The following is a 15,834-nucleotide window of genomic DNA, read 5'->3' on the forward strand; positions in this document are numbered from 1 at the left end:
TTTGTGCTCGGGACGTTTCAGATCATAAAAAAAAAAAAAAAAAAAAAAAATTATGGTCACTGGATGAATTTAATGTTGGGAAGTGTTGGGACATGACAGAGAAACACCTGATTAAGAACTCAAGCAGACAACTCAATGTAAAAAAAATGAAATAGATCCATTTCTTGGGTCCTGGTGGATCTGTGAGTTTCAGCTTGGCAGTGTTGCTAAGCCTTGACTTGGCTGTATATCCATATATGTGAAATATAGATAATTTTCCTTCTAGTTTAGTGCCACCAACTATTCATATCCCCCCAAAAAAAGCCCCTTAGTCAATGCCACCAAACAGTTTGAAAATAATCTGAAATCATCTTAATACCTATCTGGGGCTGGTGAACAGCATAACCAGTTTTCAGGGAACTTGGTCCTTCTTGTTGCTTGTGCAATTACAGGTCTTTATAGAATACAGAAATTAAAGGCTCTTGTGCTTTGCTTTCTCACATGGATCTGCAGATCTAAGAGCTGTGTCTTCCTTTTTATCCAGAGACAAGAGATGTATTTCATGGCATCCACTTAAAAAAAAAAAGAAGAAAAAATAAGGTGTAAGGAGTGACACCAAATTCATGAAGGAGGAGAGAAAATTAAATCCCTGGACACACAGCCAGCTGTTAATGCTGGATCTCACCTGGAACCACCAACACACCCCAGGTGCCTTCTCCGTGCCAGAAACACGGAGAGAACAGCACAGAGTTCAGGGAATGGATTCAAGCTTGAAAGAGGCCAGGTTTCGATTAGATGGGATACTGGGGTGGAATTGTTCCCTGTGTGGGTGGGCAGGCCCTGTCACAGAGGAGCTGTGGCTGCTCCTGGATCCCTGGAAATGTCCCAGGCCAGGCTGGACAGGGCTTGGAGCAGCCTGGGACAGTGGGAGGTGTGGAAGGACAGGAATAAATGAGCTTTCAGGGCCCTTCCTGCCCAAACCATTCTGTGCCTGTGGCTCTGCTGTACCAGCAGTGATGCTCCTGAGCGAGGTGCCCACAGCAGAGCCCACCTCTCACCTGGACTACCTGTAGGGCATTTCCAGGGACATTTCCAGGCTGGGGAGGGGATGAGGGGAAAGACCAGGCCAACATTTGACCCCGGTGGCAGCGCCCTCCCCTCACACCGCTGTGCCCCCTCCCAGCCAGGTCCCACCGCGTGGCCGCCGGCGGTGTTTCCCCTCCATCACTCGAGCCTGGGAGCACAGCACAGCCCCCCCAAGGCCTCGGAGGAGCCCCCCGAGGGTGAATTACCGCCAGGGGGGGGTCGGGGCGGAGCGGGGCTCGGGCGCCCGCGGGGCCGCGCCCTGAGGGGCGGGAAGGGCGGGCGGGAGCGCGCCCGTGAGGCGGCGCGCGCGGGCCGCGGGGGGCGGGGCCAGCGCGGGGGAGCGCGCTCCGCCCCGCCGCCGATAGGAGGGGCGAGAGAGGGAGGGCGGGGCTAAGCAGCAAACCCTGAGTGGTGATTGGGTGTCGCGGCCGTCAATCCGGGGCGGCCGCCGCGGCCGTGGGGAAGGAGGGGGAGGCGGAGAGGAAACAAAAACAATCGCCCGGGCGCCGCCATCTTGGGCCGGTTCTCCACACGCCACACGGGTGAATGGGTAGATATGAGATTACCACGGGGGAGCAGCGGCAGCGGGGCACCGAGGGCTGTTCCGCGCTGCCAGCGACGCTCGGCGGGCTCTAGGCACGGCCGCCGCCGCCCGGAGAGAATCCCCCGGCTCGGCCTTTTCGCCTCGCCAGCCCTTAAGCTGCACTGCTGGAGGGACAAAGTTGGGCTGAGCCGCGCTGCCTCCTCCGCCGCCGCCCGGGAGACCGGAGAGTTGAGCCGGGGTCAGAGTTAGGGGTGACGAGGGGATCGCTTCCCGCTCCGCCGTGTGGGAGGCGCGGGGACAAGGCTCTGCCTCCCCGCCCCTGCCGTCTCCTGCTGCTCGCTCCTGGGAGGAAAAGAAAAAAGAGGAGGAAAAAAAAAAAAAAAAAAAAAGAAAAAGGCAAGAAACTGGATTGAGCTCGGAGGGGTGGATTTGGTGGTGGAGTCTCAGCGTGAGGAGGAGATGTGTCCGTGAGGAGGGAGAGGAGCCAGGATCCATCCGAGAGGAGCCAGAGGAGCCGGGATCCATCCAGGAGCCGGGATCCATCCAGGATCCATCCGAGATCCATCCAGGAACCAGGATCCATCCAGCCGCAGCCCACCCTGAGCCACAGCCGCCTCCCTTCCAAAGAAACCCAATTCTCCTGGAAGCACCGCACTCAGCGAGGATTTGCCACAAAGAATATACCACCCTCCTCCTCCTCCTCCTCTCCCAGCGCGCCTGGATACTGCATTTTTCTTTTTTTTTTAATTTTTTTTTTTGGTACCCCCCTTCCCCAGCCACTCTTGTGTGTTTAAATACCAAATATAGCCTCTCGCGGGGGGAGGGGATGGAAATCTCCTAGAAGAATCGGAAATCTTGCCGGGATTCGGGAGTGGTGGTGCTGGAGAAGGGCGGCGAAGGCGAGGGTGGGATGCGCTGCTCTCGCTGCCTGCCCAAGGACTAGAGATTTCCCACTTCCCGAGAAGCCCGAAAGGTTTGTTTGTTCCCAGACTGTTGTTTCCCCTCCTTTTCCCTCTCCTGGGCTACACTAAATCCCCTTCAACATTTATTAAAGAAAACCCACGTGTAGCTAGCTGGTGGCTGGTTTTTTAAATGTAGTTTTTTTTTTTTTTAATCGACAAACTGACAAAAAAAAAAAACAAAAACTTCCTCTCTTCGCCCCGAGGTTTTGGAACTGGAAATGGAGCTGCTTTTCTCCCAAACACTACACGGAGTGTGAAGGGAGGGACAAAAACACCGCCTTGGACTGATCCCGACCCGACCCCCCAACACTCGAACCCACCAGGGATGATCCTTCACGGCGCCTGATGTGGAAAACACTTGGAGACTCAGAGACTTCGTCGTGCTCAGCAGTTTAATCCTTGACTCGTTTTGTTTTTGGTTTTAATTATTTTTATTTTTTTTTTAAGTGGATTGGTAGCATTACTTTTATGAATTGAATTTTGCCACCCGTTTGTACAGAAGCCAAATGACACGTGTGTTTTGAAGCACGGTTCCAAATATATTTATCCCTCCCTCAACCCGGATTCTCTCTAGAAAAAGAGCCGCGGGGAGGTCGTCAGTGTCTAAACAAACCTGATTTTTAGTGTTTTATGAACACTACCTGCTGCAGAAATGTTGCTATAAATTGCTTTATAACGGTTCAGCAAGAAGGGAGATTTTTTTTTTTCCAGCTTGCAGGACCCAGAAAACTGGATACTTAAACTCACTTAAATGTTTTAACAGCCTTGGAAAATGGGAGCTGCTACTAAGTTGGCGTTCGCTGTTTTTCTTATCTCTTGTTCATCAGGTAAGTGAATGTTCCTGGATTTGTCACTTTAAACAGAGGGCTTTGGGGTCAGCACTTGGAAACTTGAGTTGGCTCCGTATGAATGAAAAGAAATAATTTCTTTTTTCCAGGTGGTTGATGTTTGTGGACGGCAGCGACATGTAAAGGCAGGAGCTGCTTTCTTGTTTAGTCTTAAAAATACATAGAGAGAGCACTTGGAAAGCTCAGAGCTCTTGGATTTCAGCTCAATTGTGCGGAATAAATGTGGAGAACATAACCACCTAGTGCCATAGGAGTAACCTGGCAGCGCAGTTACGCCTCTTGGATGCTGCTTTTAAATAAGAATTACCCAGCCGAGCTGCTCTTTCCCTTCAGTTCCATCTCTCTTAGCCCGGACTGTTCCCTGGTGAACAGCGACCTTGGTTAATGCTTCATTAATTTGGAATCGGTGCCTCTCTGGAAGGCTGAGCTGGTCCTTTGGTGATGGCGAGGGGTGTGTGCCTCTAGAGATGTACCAACAGCACTGGGGTGAAAAACCAGCCTTTCTGTTTCTAAAGGATAATTTATAACCCTCTGCATTTCGCTATTCGGTATGTCACTGCCTTCTAGCGCAGAATGAAAAAAAAAAATTGCCATTTTTGTCTTTAAACCAGCAGAAATTGAGGTTCAAACGCCAGCTCTGAGTGCTGGGAAGCGAAGGGAGGGGGGTGTGAGGACTTCCCCACGCTCCTCCAGCAGGAAAATTGTTATGGCAGCAACCAGTGGTTGGGTGAACTGTGGGTCCATTTGTGCTTGGAGCTCCATCAGTCTCACAAAAAAAAACCCTCTTAGGAGCCGTGCGAGGATCTGGTGCGGGTTTTACAAGCCAGCCTGGCGCTCCGTGTATGTTTTTAGCATCCTTTGCAGGGTGTGCAAAGCTACGCTTGTTTATCAGGCTAAAAGCTCGCAGACAAGTGCTCAGCCCTCCCCGTGCCACCGGGGGAGAGAGAAGGGAAGTAATGAGATCCCTGTAACGATGCCTTTTAGATTTCCAGCCTTAGGAGCCGGGAGGATTTTGCTGAGGAGGCCGTTTCGCTGCGGTTTGTAAATGGATAAGTCTCGTCTTGTGTCTGTAGCGCTATCGATCCGCGCCCTGTGCGCTAAGTGTGCTGTGAAATGGCGAGCGCTGCCAGGGACAAACCCAAAAACCCTGCCCGAGCTGGGCTGGGAAACAGCTCAGCGGGGTAAGGACAAGCCAGGAGCTTTCCTTTTTATTCTTCTTTTGAAACAAAACCTGATTTCTGACAGGTTTTTTTTTTTCTGCCTTTGCAGTAAAGACGTGCAGTGTCGTCTTTTCCCAACGCCTGGTTTTTCAGCTCGGCAGCGTTCCTCTTAATTCAGCAATATGTTTTGTAGGGAAACTTTTTTCCCTCCCTCTCCCTGACAGTTTCTGCCATCTGCTCTCCGTGTCTGCCTCTCTTCCACGTCCACCCCTGAGATCCTTTTGCCTAGAGCATAGAATAGTGGTTTTTGTTGACATTACCTATCAGACTTGAGAAAAAAAGAACAGCCAAAGCAATAAAAAACGTCTTTTCTTTAACGTTTCTCGCCCGGGTTGTCCTTGGTAAGGTGAAAAGAATGTTCCTCTTGCCTGTGAAGAATTAATCTTGGCTAAATGAGCAGGAAACTGCCTGCAATCCGGGCTGCTTCTCATGTTAATGACATTGTTTTGGTGGTTATTCCAGTATTACACATTAAGTGTTCCGGTACTTAAGAATTATTATACTATTTTCTACTCACACCAGGACTGCAGACACTCTGAAATTTTAGGCAAGCCTAAAAATAAATAAATTCAACAGGAAACCGTTTGGTTTATGATCAGAACTACAGGATTATATAAGATTTTAAGCTTGAAGTACAGGCATTTTTATGAGTAGTGTTTCTTAACTGACTTATTTCAGTTTAAAGCCCTACCTGATGAATTGTTTCTAACATCATCATCATCATCAGAACTTTCTTTTCCAGTCTTTAGTGTGGAAATCAAGTCTGCCCTGGTTGTGTATTTTGGAATATTGGCAATGGTTGAGAAAATCCTGGAGTTCAGGTGTGGAGATGCCTCTCTCTGGTGTTCAGGTTCTTTCAGGGTTTGGTCTTCTCTATTTGTTCATTTATTTTTAAATACAGCTATTTTCTGCAGCTGTTTACATGGCCAATTAATACTGGGGTTCATTTAATAGGTGAAAAAGTTGTGGTTTTTTTTTTTTCCTGCGTGGTGGGTGTGGAAGTGTTCTTTAGGTTCAAAGCGATTTATTTTTATTATCTGTAAACTCTATGAAATCCTGTCAATGTACTGCAAATGGACAGGAATTTCCAGTGAGTTTAATCATCTTTGTTAAAAGAGTGAAAATATTTCCCCAGTTCTGACTAAGATATTTGAAAAAAGAGCATCTGTGTTGTTATCAGGCTCTGAAATATTTGTCGATGCTTGGATAAAAGCGAATGGGTGTAGGTTTGCACCCATCTGCAGGAGCTCCAGATGAGATGAACGCAATTAACTAAACAAGAAAACAAAGTGCCCGGGTCAAGGTTCTCCCTGTGCCCTCTAATTTACTTCTTAGATAAACCTGTGCATGTTTGATTCCAGAAGGAGCAGAAGATCCTGAAGGAATAATAAAACACTCCAGGACAAGCTTCCTGTGCCTCTGCTGTAGGTGAGGCAGGATTGTTAGGGGAGCTTCACTTCACCAGAAAACTTGTGACTAAAACAGCTTGTTCATCAAAGAAAGGCTCTTTTCAGATTTTATCTGTGTGCTCCCCTCCCTCCCCCGGGGAAGTGTGGTTGTGTTCTGGTGATTTTGTGATTACTGGGCTGCACTTTAGAACATTTCAGAATGGGCACTTCCATCCTTTTCTGAGATTTTAGAAACATTTGCCCCGTGCGGCTCAAAAGTGTGGGAGATGCTGAGGTAGTGGATTTTCCTCACCCATAATCTTAATTTAAAATCTCGTTTTTCCTTTTGTTACTCATAAACTCCTCATTTCCCAACCCTTCATCTCTTCTGAGATACCTGCTCTGCCTTTGGTACCTGGGTGGTCCCTCAGCAAAGAGGTTCTGCAGGAGCAAGACCTGGATTTTTCAGCACTGAAGCTAAAATCAAGTTTAAAATCAGCTAAGCAAAAGGAACTGTATCAGAAAAGTGTTGGTTCTCTCTATTTTTCCTAATGCCAGAGCATTCCCAACCCACCCAGAAGGTCTTGAGTAATTTAGCTGAAGGTACTGGCGTGCCAAAAACACCTTTGTGGTTGAAGTAGTATTTTCACTCCATGGAACATGTTTTATCCTCTGATTTTTAATTTATTATTCTCCTGTCTTACCACGATTATTATCAGAAAAATTATTTTTTAAATAGCATCTTTTCCCCTCCCTAAAAAAAATAATCTGTGGAGAACTGTAAAACTTGCTTTCCATAGTATGACTTCAGAATATGAATGGTTGAGTGTCCTGAAGGAGTTAAGGGGAGACTTTTTCTTTGATTTTACATGTGAAATGTCTTTTTTTCCCCCCTATCCTTTAATTTTTAATTGGTAACCTTTGAAAATCCTGCCCCAGGTTGGGGAATGTTTGTGAAATTGTTTCTGCTGGTGTGTTTGTTCCCTGCGAGCTGTCCATGATTGTGGTTGGACTCTAATCACTTTATTCACTTTATTGTGGGGCAATAAAACACTTCAGAAATTAGTACTGCTTTTAAAGTAAAGATCTCTTTCTTTTCTCAGAGTGCACAAGTTTTTATATTAAATATATTACCACTGGGCACTCCTAATGGTGCTGTTGAGAGCAAGACTTATTTCATTAAATAAACCTATTTAATACTTTTTTTTTTTTCGAGCATAGACTGAATTATGGAGGAGTCGATGTTATAAATGATTCCAACTCCAAAATCTGTTAACTATTCCTAAATAATCTGTTAATACTTAACAACTACAAACCCCTAAATCTTGTGGGCTCTGAAAAGAGCTGTAATTGTGCTAATGTGAGCATCGTTCTGGTTTAGAACTCTGCTTTCCAAACATTTCCGGAGAGATGCTGCTGTCATGAGTTTATTTGCATCTCTGCACTTCACACACGAGGTAAAGAAGCTTCAGTGAGTTTGTTTGAATATTCTGGGTGTAAGTTTTGAGGGGCAGGTGTTCTGTGTGAGGGAAAAGCTCTTTTCTGCCACAGGAGAGTTGCTGTTAGCAGGAATAATAGTTTTAATGGAGACTATTTGAATATTTTTTTATTATTATTTTATTTTCCCATTCACATCTTTCTGGAGTTTGGGGACAAAAATCCCTTTGCTGATGAGTTTGGTTGAGTAGCAAATGAGGACAGACAAATAATTTATTTTTTTTTTTCTTCTCTGTTTACCATAGACATTAATTTTTATCCTATGATTGATTTTAAGGAAGAGAAAAAAATAACAGCACCAATGTTTTTCATCCCTATTCATTCTCCCTTTTCTTCCACTTGTAGTTTTTCCAGGCTGTAAAAAGAGAGAGGTTGACAAGGAAATCTGATTGTGGAAGAGGTTTCTTGGTGTAGGAGAGATGCATTTCCACCACTTAATTAACTGAAAGCAGCTTAATGCAAATGCCTGCTCGAGCTGCTTGGTAGCATCCATGAGCTGTTAGCTCTCTGATGTTCCTGAAAATGAAAACTCCCTAAAAAAGATCAAGAAAATTACGGATTTTACAGCCAAGTTCTTGCGTGATGAAATCTTAATGTGTTTTTGTTGCCTTGGTGCTTTAAAATTCGGCACATCTTATTTCCTGTTATTTCCATATGGAATTGAAGTGATATTGGATGCCAGTGACTTTATGTGGCATCTCTTGTCTTCTCTCTCCCTGAGCTGTCTGTGTGGTGGTGGAGGGGGTTTTTTCTTAGAAACAGTTTGTGACTACGGTGCCAAACAGCAGAGCATATTTAGGCTTAATCCCACAGAAAATGAATATTTACTGCTATGTTGTTTACATTGCATATCTCTGCGGCCAGGAATCCCAAATGTACATTAGATACATCAAATCCTTCAGTTGTTGGTGCAAAGAGAGAGCAGGGAAGGGTTTTTCCATTGCATAATTATCGTCATGGTTTCACAATAATTTAATTCTTGATGAGGAAAGTCAGCACTTACTGCTTTCTTCAAAATTTCCTAGTTAAAGCTGTAACTGGAAACAAGAAAAACAGACAATTCACTTGCTAACTGGAGACATAAATCTTTGGTTATGTGGTTAGAGGTATTAAAAAAAAAAAAAACTTTGGAAAGGAGGGGAGCTTTTGTGGGAGCTCTGCTGGTTCCTGCAGCTGGAACTGGAGGTGTGAGGTCCTGCTGCTGACAGCACCTCCCCACAGCTGGGTGCAGAAAATTGCCTTTTTTTCTCAAGTGGTTCAGTGCAAGAATGTGCCTCTCTTGGCCATCTCCTGTTCCCCAGTTCTCCCAGATTAATTAATCTCAGTCAAAGGAGGATGAGCAGGATGGGGACCTTTGTCGCTACAGGACATGAAAGAACCACACTCACCTGTCAGGTTGAGAAGTGAAAAGAGAAAGAGCAAGTTTATTATGATTTGGGGTTTATATAAGATCTGGAATTTGTTCAGAGTTTGGGAGATGAGAGTAACACCTCTCTGACCCCAGTGGTCAGCTTGGAAGTCCATCGGTTTGTCTTTACATATTTACAAAATATCAGTCTTTGTTTTTGTCACAAGGGTAAGAAAACTCCAGTAAAAATGTGAAACAATCAGAAGGCTGAAAAATCAGGGTAGCAGACCTTCACCTCTGTGCTTTTGGGGCTTTCTCTGTGAGTTCCTCCTCATGAACTGTGCCAGGAATTCCTTCATGGAGCAACTTTGTTATGGAGAGAAGGAGCAGGGGGCACCCTCGTGTTGTGCTGGTGCCAGGAGGGGTCTGAGGGGTGGCTTTGTCACCCCAAATCCTGGTGACTTCACAGCCAGGCCCTGCAGCCACAGCAGCGCTGCCACATCCGTGTTTTGTTGGGTTTGGAAGGGAAATTAAGTATTCCCAAATTCTAAAAACACCTTGTGAAAGGCTTGGTAATTTTGTGTTGTGCTGGTGTTTCTGGTTAAAGTGGTGCAGGATAATCTGTTTCACTCAGGGTGCAGTCAGTGCAAAGTTGTAATTGATTTCGGTGTTGTTCTTGAGTTACTTGGTTGGGAACTATTAAACTGCACTGCTCTGCCCTGATGGGATGTTGGGGACTGTTAGTTGGCAAGAAGGCTACAAGTCCTTGAATTAATTTAAATGGCTCCATATCACCTTTGGAGATTCCTTACTTTGTTACAGCATAACTTCTTTTTTTAAAAGATTTCTATGGATCGGTAATTAGGTGGTAATTCGATACAAAATGCTGAAATGACAATGTAATTAAAAGCAAAACCCCTATGTACTCTTAACTGTGATGGGCATGTAAGAAATGCCAAGATGCATTTCTCTGCTTTTATAACTCTTTAATTACATGAGGGAAACATTGTCTAGAGTTAGTGAATGGATAATGAAGAAGAATGCCATATCTTGGCCAAAAAGAATACTTCTCAAATTCTTATGCTTTGTGAACTTTGAGATATTCATCTGCCTCATTAAAACCAGGAGAATTAAGATTGTATTTTGCATTTACAGCAAAACTGTGTGTTGTAATTACAATACAATTTAGGCATTGCTGTCTGATCTGGTTTTGGGTTTTGCTGTTGTCACACTTGGGAAGATTTCCACTTTCTCTAATGATGGCAGCAAATGAGTTAAGTTTTGTTGGTTTAATTCTGAACATTGAGACCCTTAAAGCTGATACCCGAGAAGTTACTGAAGATGTTTAATCTGAAGGTTCTGCTAGAAAGTATCTGTGTAATTATTTTGAAAATGTTAAGAATCTGTATAGCTCAGAATTGTGTTACTTTTTAAGTAGCTTTAACTCTTTGTGTGTCTTTTATCCTTAAATGGGATGCACATAAGGAAAGCAATTCATTTTTCTAACAAATTGCAGAAGTTCTTGGTGGCAGACTGACTTTTAATGTTGGATGCTACATCCATCCTTTTTAGGAATGCAGGAGGGAGACAGTGCTCAAAACCATTTAGGATAAGATTTGTGTATTTTCTAAAAGATACCAAACTTTTCATAAGGGCAAAACATGCAGTTGTTGTTTGTTTCTGCTTGTTTAGTTTGGGATTTTCTTGTTTGTTTGGATTTTTTTCTGGAAAAAGAAAAATGGAAGTGGGTAAGGCAACTCATTGATTGTTTTAAATTTTTTTTGTGTGTGAAGAGGATGTGAAGAGTGTTTTAGAGCCGATCCATGGCTGGTCTCTTTTGCCTGTCTCTGGAATTCCCAGTGCAGTGAGGCTGCAGAGGGAACACAATCCCTGCCCAGCTCCCAGTGCAGCCCTGATATTGTTGTAGCTCGTGCCAAGTGGTGTCTAATGAGATGACACAAAGCACGGTCTGAGGGCCAGTGCCAGGAGGCAGCACAGGCAGGGCTCAACCAGAATTCCTGCAGCTTCAGCACTTCAGCATTCCCTCATCTCCTGCCCCAGAGCGTGGAGTGTGTGCCATTAGTGTGCTGTGAAAACATTGGCAGCATTTACTGCCTTCCAGTCAGCCCTGTGATAGAGTGGGAACTGTCCCACTTAGAGAACAACCAGCCCCACACCCCCATCCATCACCTGCTCCAGCATTCCCTGGAGCCCTGAGCAGGATCTGTGCCCAAGGCTGGTCTGGGGTGGGTGTCCATGAGTGACCTGAGAGCCAGAAACATTCCTCAGGCCAGTTTTGATCTCAAAGTGTAGATGGATAATTTTTTTCTTCAATGATCTATTTCATATTTGAAGGTGATTCCTGTCTGAGATGAGCCTTGGCAGTTTGGATGCAGGCCCCATGCAGCTGATTGCTGTAATCTGCTGCCTGCCTGGGTTTAATGTCACTTTTTAAATGTCACTTCATCATAACAGCTCTGAGCAGAAATGGTCATTTCCTCTTTGAAATGACTTTTCAGTGTGGTATCCACCAAACCTCCAGGTTGTTTTCAGCAGGGCTGGCACCCATTCTGGCAGTCCCCACTTGTCCTGGTGCAGAGGGTGCTGTGTCTGAGGCTCAGGACTCCACATGGAATTCCATGAAATTCCCGTGTGCCCCCCTGGGGTCTGCCTGGAGTGCCATCCCTGCCCCTGGCACTGCCTGCAGACCCCTGAGGTGTTCCACTGTGGGATTATCCCCTTTTCTGACCCAGACATGGAGCAACTGAGAAGTGTTTTAAAAACTTTTGTTCCATTTTCAGTCTCATGTGAAGGGCGAGACAATGCAGATGTTACAGTTCCTGCCATCACAATCAGAAACCAAACTATTTCCTAATTACAATCCATCATCAGCCTTTCTTGGCCTATCAGCTTTTGCCACACAATGCTGTTAATGCCTTAAAGCCAATAATCTAAAATCACCCCTTGTGGGTCTTACTACAAAGCACCTTTCATAGTTCTATTTCTCTAAACTATCCAGTCTTATTTGCAAGGCCACCCTTTGAAACTTGTTTCCAGTTCCATTTCCCTCTCAACAATGTCCATCCTATTCTGTGGCATTTCTAAATCAGCATTTCTTATCTCAAGGTTTGCACACAGATGCACATTATGTGAGCTCTCTCAGGCTTTGAAAATTCTCTACAAATCCATTTCCCACACTCCACCAGCTCCAGAACTTTGAGGTGTTCCACCACCTGAGCCAAGAGGGATCCCAGGGAAGCCTTTGAGGGACCCTGTGGTGCTCCTCATCCTCCTCTGGGTTGTTCCCTACAGGAGCAGCTCTGTCCCATCCCAGGCTGGTTTTATCTCCAGATCTCTCTGTTTGCCCCCAGAGCTGATTTCAGCTGGGTTTCAGCAGCTTCCTGCCTTTTGGTGCCTCACCAACTTGTGATTTTAAGGTGGGTTTTATTTGTAACTGAAGCCTGGCCTTATTATTTCAGGTTGAGAGCTCTTATCTCACCTAGATAACACTAATCTCCATTCCTTAAATGCTGCCTAAAGATTGGAGTGGTCTTCCTTCTCTCAGCTGGATTTTGAATACTTGGATTTCAATATCAGCACAGAAGTTGAAATTGGATCTGTTTTTAAAGGCTATTTTTAAATATGACCCATCATTTTATCAAGCCTTCTAGCATGAAAAACTGTTTCCTTCTAGGAATTTCCACATAAACAGGGAAGTGGTTTAATTTTGTTGTCGAGTTACAGTGTTGAGTATATGAGACAAAATTAAACTTTGCAGTAACTGTTAATTTTAGAAATTTTTGCTAGTGTTTGTCAGTAGAGGGTACAGATAGTTCTCTTTAGCTCACAGCAATTACATGATGGGAGAGTTTTCTTTAAATATTTCCCGTGTTTCAGGGTTGAAAAACATTTAGGCTGTGAAAGTTGCAAAATGGCACACAATTGTTGGAGTTAACTGTACTTTTTATAAAGAATTAGGTTATTTATTTTTCATCATTTGTTTATAAAACTGCTTTAAAAGTAGCTTAGACCACTGATTAAATACATTCATTTTAACTCTCTGGTCTTAAATTTTGGAAAGGGTCTGTTTTGCAAGTTGTCCCTGGGGATAATTGAACTTTATTAAATTTAACATAAAGCCCATCAAAAAAAGATTATCTGCAATGGTTTGGTTATATTTTATTTAAATACCTTGTATCACTGGGACAGACCCAAACAAATTCAGGCTGGTCTGACTTTGCCCTTTTGGGGTGATAGGGATCGGAAGTGAACTTTTGATGAGTTTCTTTGTGCTGTGCTTGCCTTGAAACCGAGCTGTGAAACCGTGATTAATTTTGAGAAGGTGATTTCAAACCACAAGATGCTTTTGCTTCCATTCCTGCCCCAAACTCAGCATTTATCACTTCTCTGGGAAGCCAGCCATGGAAACAGCACCTTCTGGTGAAAGTTTTCTTTTCCTGGTCAGCTGGAAAAGTTCTGAATCACATCCTTTTGGGTCAGAGGCTTCCAGGAGAGCATAAATCCCACTTTTTATTCCAGTGGAAATGAAGTGGATCCCTGGTGAACAATCCTGATGCTCCAGTGTGCAAAGCTGGACTTTTCCAGTGCCTTAAAAGTATTCAGATGGATGGCCAATCAAGCAAAATTAATTTCCTAGATCCTTGTTTGCAAAACTAAATTTCCCTCTTGATGACACAAATACTTTGGTGTTGGAAGCTCTTTCATTCAAAGTGAAGAGGTAAGGGACAAGTTCCCATTTCTTCACGTGTAAGAGCAAAAAAAAAAAAATGTGTGTTGGAATTTGGTTTTGATGAATTTGGGATATTTACATGCTGACAAAGCGTGTTCTGGGGGAGCTTCTGAGCTCATCTGAGCCCTTCTCCCCACAGTGTTCCTTCATTCTCAAACAGAGGTTCACTAATGCAAAAATTTTAGAAGCAAGCCCACAACATCCACGATTTTTAATTGTTCCTCCAGCAGTTCAGCCAGCTTCAAAAACCTGTTCATCACCTTCTACTTGTCCTAAAAGGTTTTAGTTGCAGGGTGTGTAAGAAAAACTGATGGGAGAACAGCAGACCCAGAGTTCCTCTTTGCCTCTGATCCCTCACCCACATCCCCATTTTGTGCTGAAGTCACTCCTCACTCCAGGCTCAGCCCTGGGCTTTGGGCTGGGCTGATCCAATCTGCTAAAGCAGCAGAAATGACTGCAAAAAAACAGCACAGAGGGAGATTTCTGCACTCAGGATCAAAGGCAAGAGCTGGGTGAAGGCTGCATTGTCCTACAAGTGAATTATCGAGGGAAATGCCACCTCAGTGCTGGGGAGTGGAGCTGTTCTGTGCGTGTGTTGGGTGAAAAGGGGAAAATGGCACAATTCATTACCATTTTTAATAACCTCCATCTTCAGAAAGAATTTACTTCTCTTTTTCAGCATTTTTCTGAGGATCTCAGTGCAGGCCTACTCTCACAGGGTTTTTTTCCTCTTCCCTTGCTTTTAAAAGTATCTTCATATCACATTTTTCTCTGGGGGCTGTTGACTCAAGATTTCCAGGCAGAGCAGCAGAGGGGCCTGGCACAGAGAAGCTGTGGCTGCTCCTGGATCCCTGGAAGTTTCCAAGGCCAGGTTGGAGCAGCCTGGAATAGTGCAAGGTGTCCCTGCCCATGGCATTGGCATGGAATGAGATGAGCTTTTAAGTCCCTTCCAACTCAAACTGTTCAGTGATTCTGTCATTCCAAGGAATAGATGATAAAGTTCACTCCTGTCTCGCAGGTTCTCTGGTGACACTAAATAAAAGATTCAGACTGTCACAATCACAGAATGGCTGATACAGTGGTCAGTAAAATCCAGTTACATCCCAGCTTTGAGAAAACTGTTTGGAAAGACTATATTTGTGGCATAATCTCAGCAGTATCTAATTTATGTTAACTCTAATTTTAGCTGCAGATGTCCTTAGAAATTTATTCTGAGCAGGTGGGCATAAAACTTTGTGCTAAAATCTGATCCAAGAAGAGAACAGACAGGACTAACAGGTCGGGAAATCATGAGGGGAGAATGTAGGGGATGTCCTTTAAATGTAGAACTGATAATGTCTGGTTGTACTGAATCAAAACAATTAACATCAGGGATCCCATTTACAAACAAGGGCTGATCTGGTGAATTTTGTTTATCAGCTGAGCAGCCACAGAGCAGATCTGAGAGGTCTCAATCCCAGGAGCATCTTCCAGTTCCCAGGGGAGTGTGTAAGGACCAGGGCACCTGTCAGGGGCTTGTCAGTCCTGAATTGACAAAAGCCATAAACCAGGAATATCTTCCAGTCTGGAGAGAAAAGCTCCGGATGAGTTCGTGGTGCTGAGAGTTCAGCTGTTAACCAAGTCCTTGGGTCAGCACTGAACTCATCAGCTTTTTGTTACCCTGGGTGTGAGCTCAGCCTCGGGCTGTTGTTGGGCTTTGTTCAGACTTGTGTTACTGTTTATCTTCCCTGAAATTCTACATGAGGACAACTTGTGTGCTAAAACCCGAGCCTGGGCACTGAAATGGAGATAAATTGGTCTCTAGTAGCTCTGAAATGCTGCGCAGAGCGTGACTGGAAGTCAAATCAGTTCATAAAATACTGAGGAATCTTACCTGAGGTATTATCCCAACCAGCTCAGCCTCACTTGTGGGGAAGAGAAAAACCACTGTTCCAAAGCCCAGACTGCCATTTCCATCATCTTCTTCCTTCTTCAGTTAACTATGATATTCATGTTGCTTTTTACTTAAAAGAGGATTTTTAAACCTTTTTTTTTTTTTTGAGGTGGTGGTTTCTGCTGAGGGACAATGCAGTGACCACTGGAGAGCAGAGACCTAAATGTACATTGGTTTCTTTTGTGCCCACCTTCCCTCCAGCAAGGCTGATGATCCATATGATGTTAAAGGTTTTCTGTGGAATTTCCAGTAGTGGAGAGCACGTATGTGATAACTTTA

The 15,834-nt window shown here is 44.4% G+C and overlaps 1 protein-coding gene across 4 annotated transcripts in view; it reads left to right on the forward strand.

The window, feature by feature from the left end:
- Window positions 1-1,535: 1,535 nt before the first annotated feature.
- The window catches only part of ACVR2A (activin A receptor type 2A), a 51,571-nt gene continuing 37,272 nt past the window's right edge, over window positions 1,536-15,834 (forward strand). For 2 of the 4 annotated variants that reach the window (XM_083865035.1, XM_083865037.1), the window contains exon 1: window positions 1,536-3,398. In XM_083865035.1, coding sequence (XP_083721161.1) covers window positions 3,344-3,398 — 55 coding nt within the window. In that variant the 5' untranslated portion in view covers window positions 1,536-3,343. Of the gene's footprint in view, window positions 3,399-4,057; window positions 4,601-15,834 lie in introns of those variants that run through there. The other 2 variants (XM_083865036.1, XM_083865034.1) reach the window with 2 other exon arrangements.

Source organism: Zosterops lateralis (genome assembly GCF_965231275.1).
Source record: "Zosterops lateralis genome assembly, chromosome: 7".
In the NCBI taxonomy this organism is placed as follows: Eukaryota; Metazoa; Chordata; class Aves; order Passeriformes; family Zosteropidae; genus Zosterops; species Zosterops lateralis.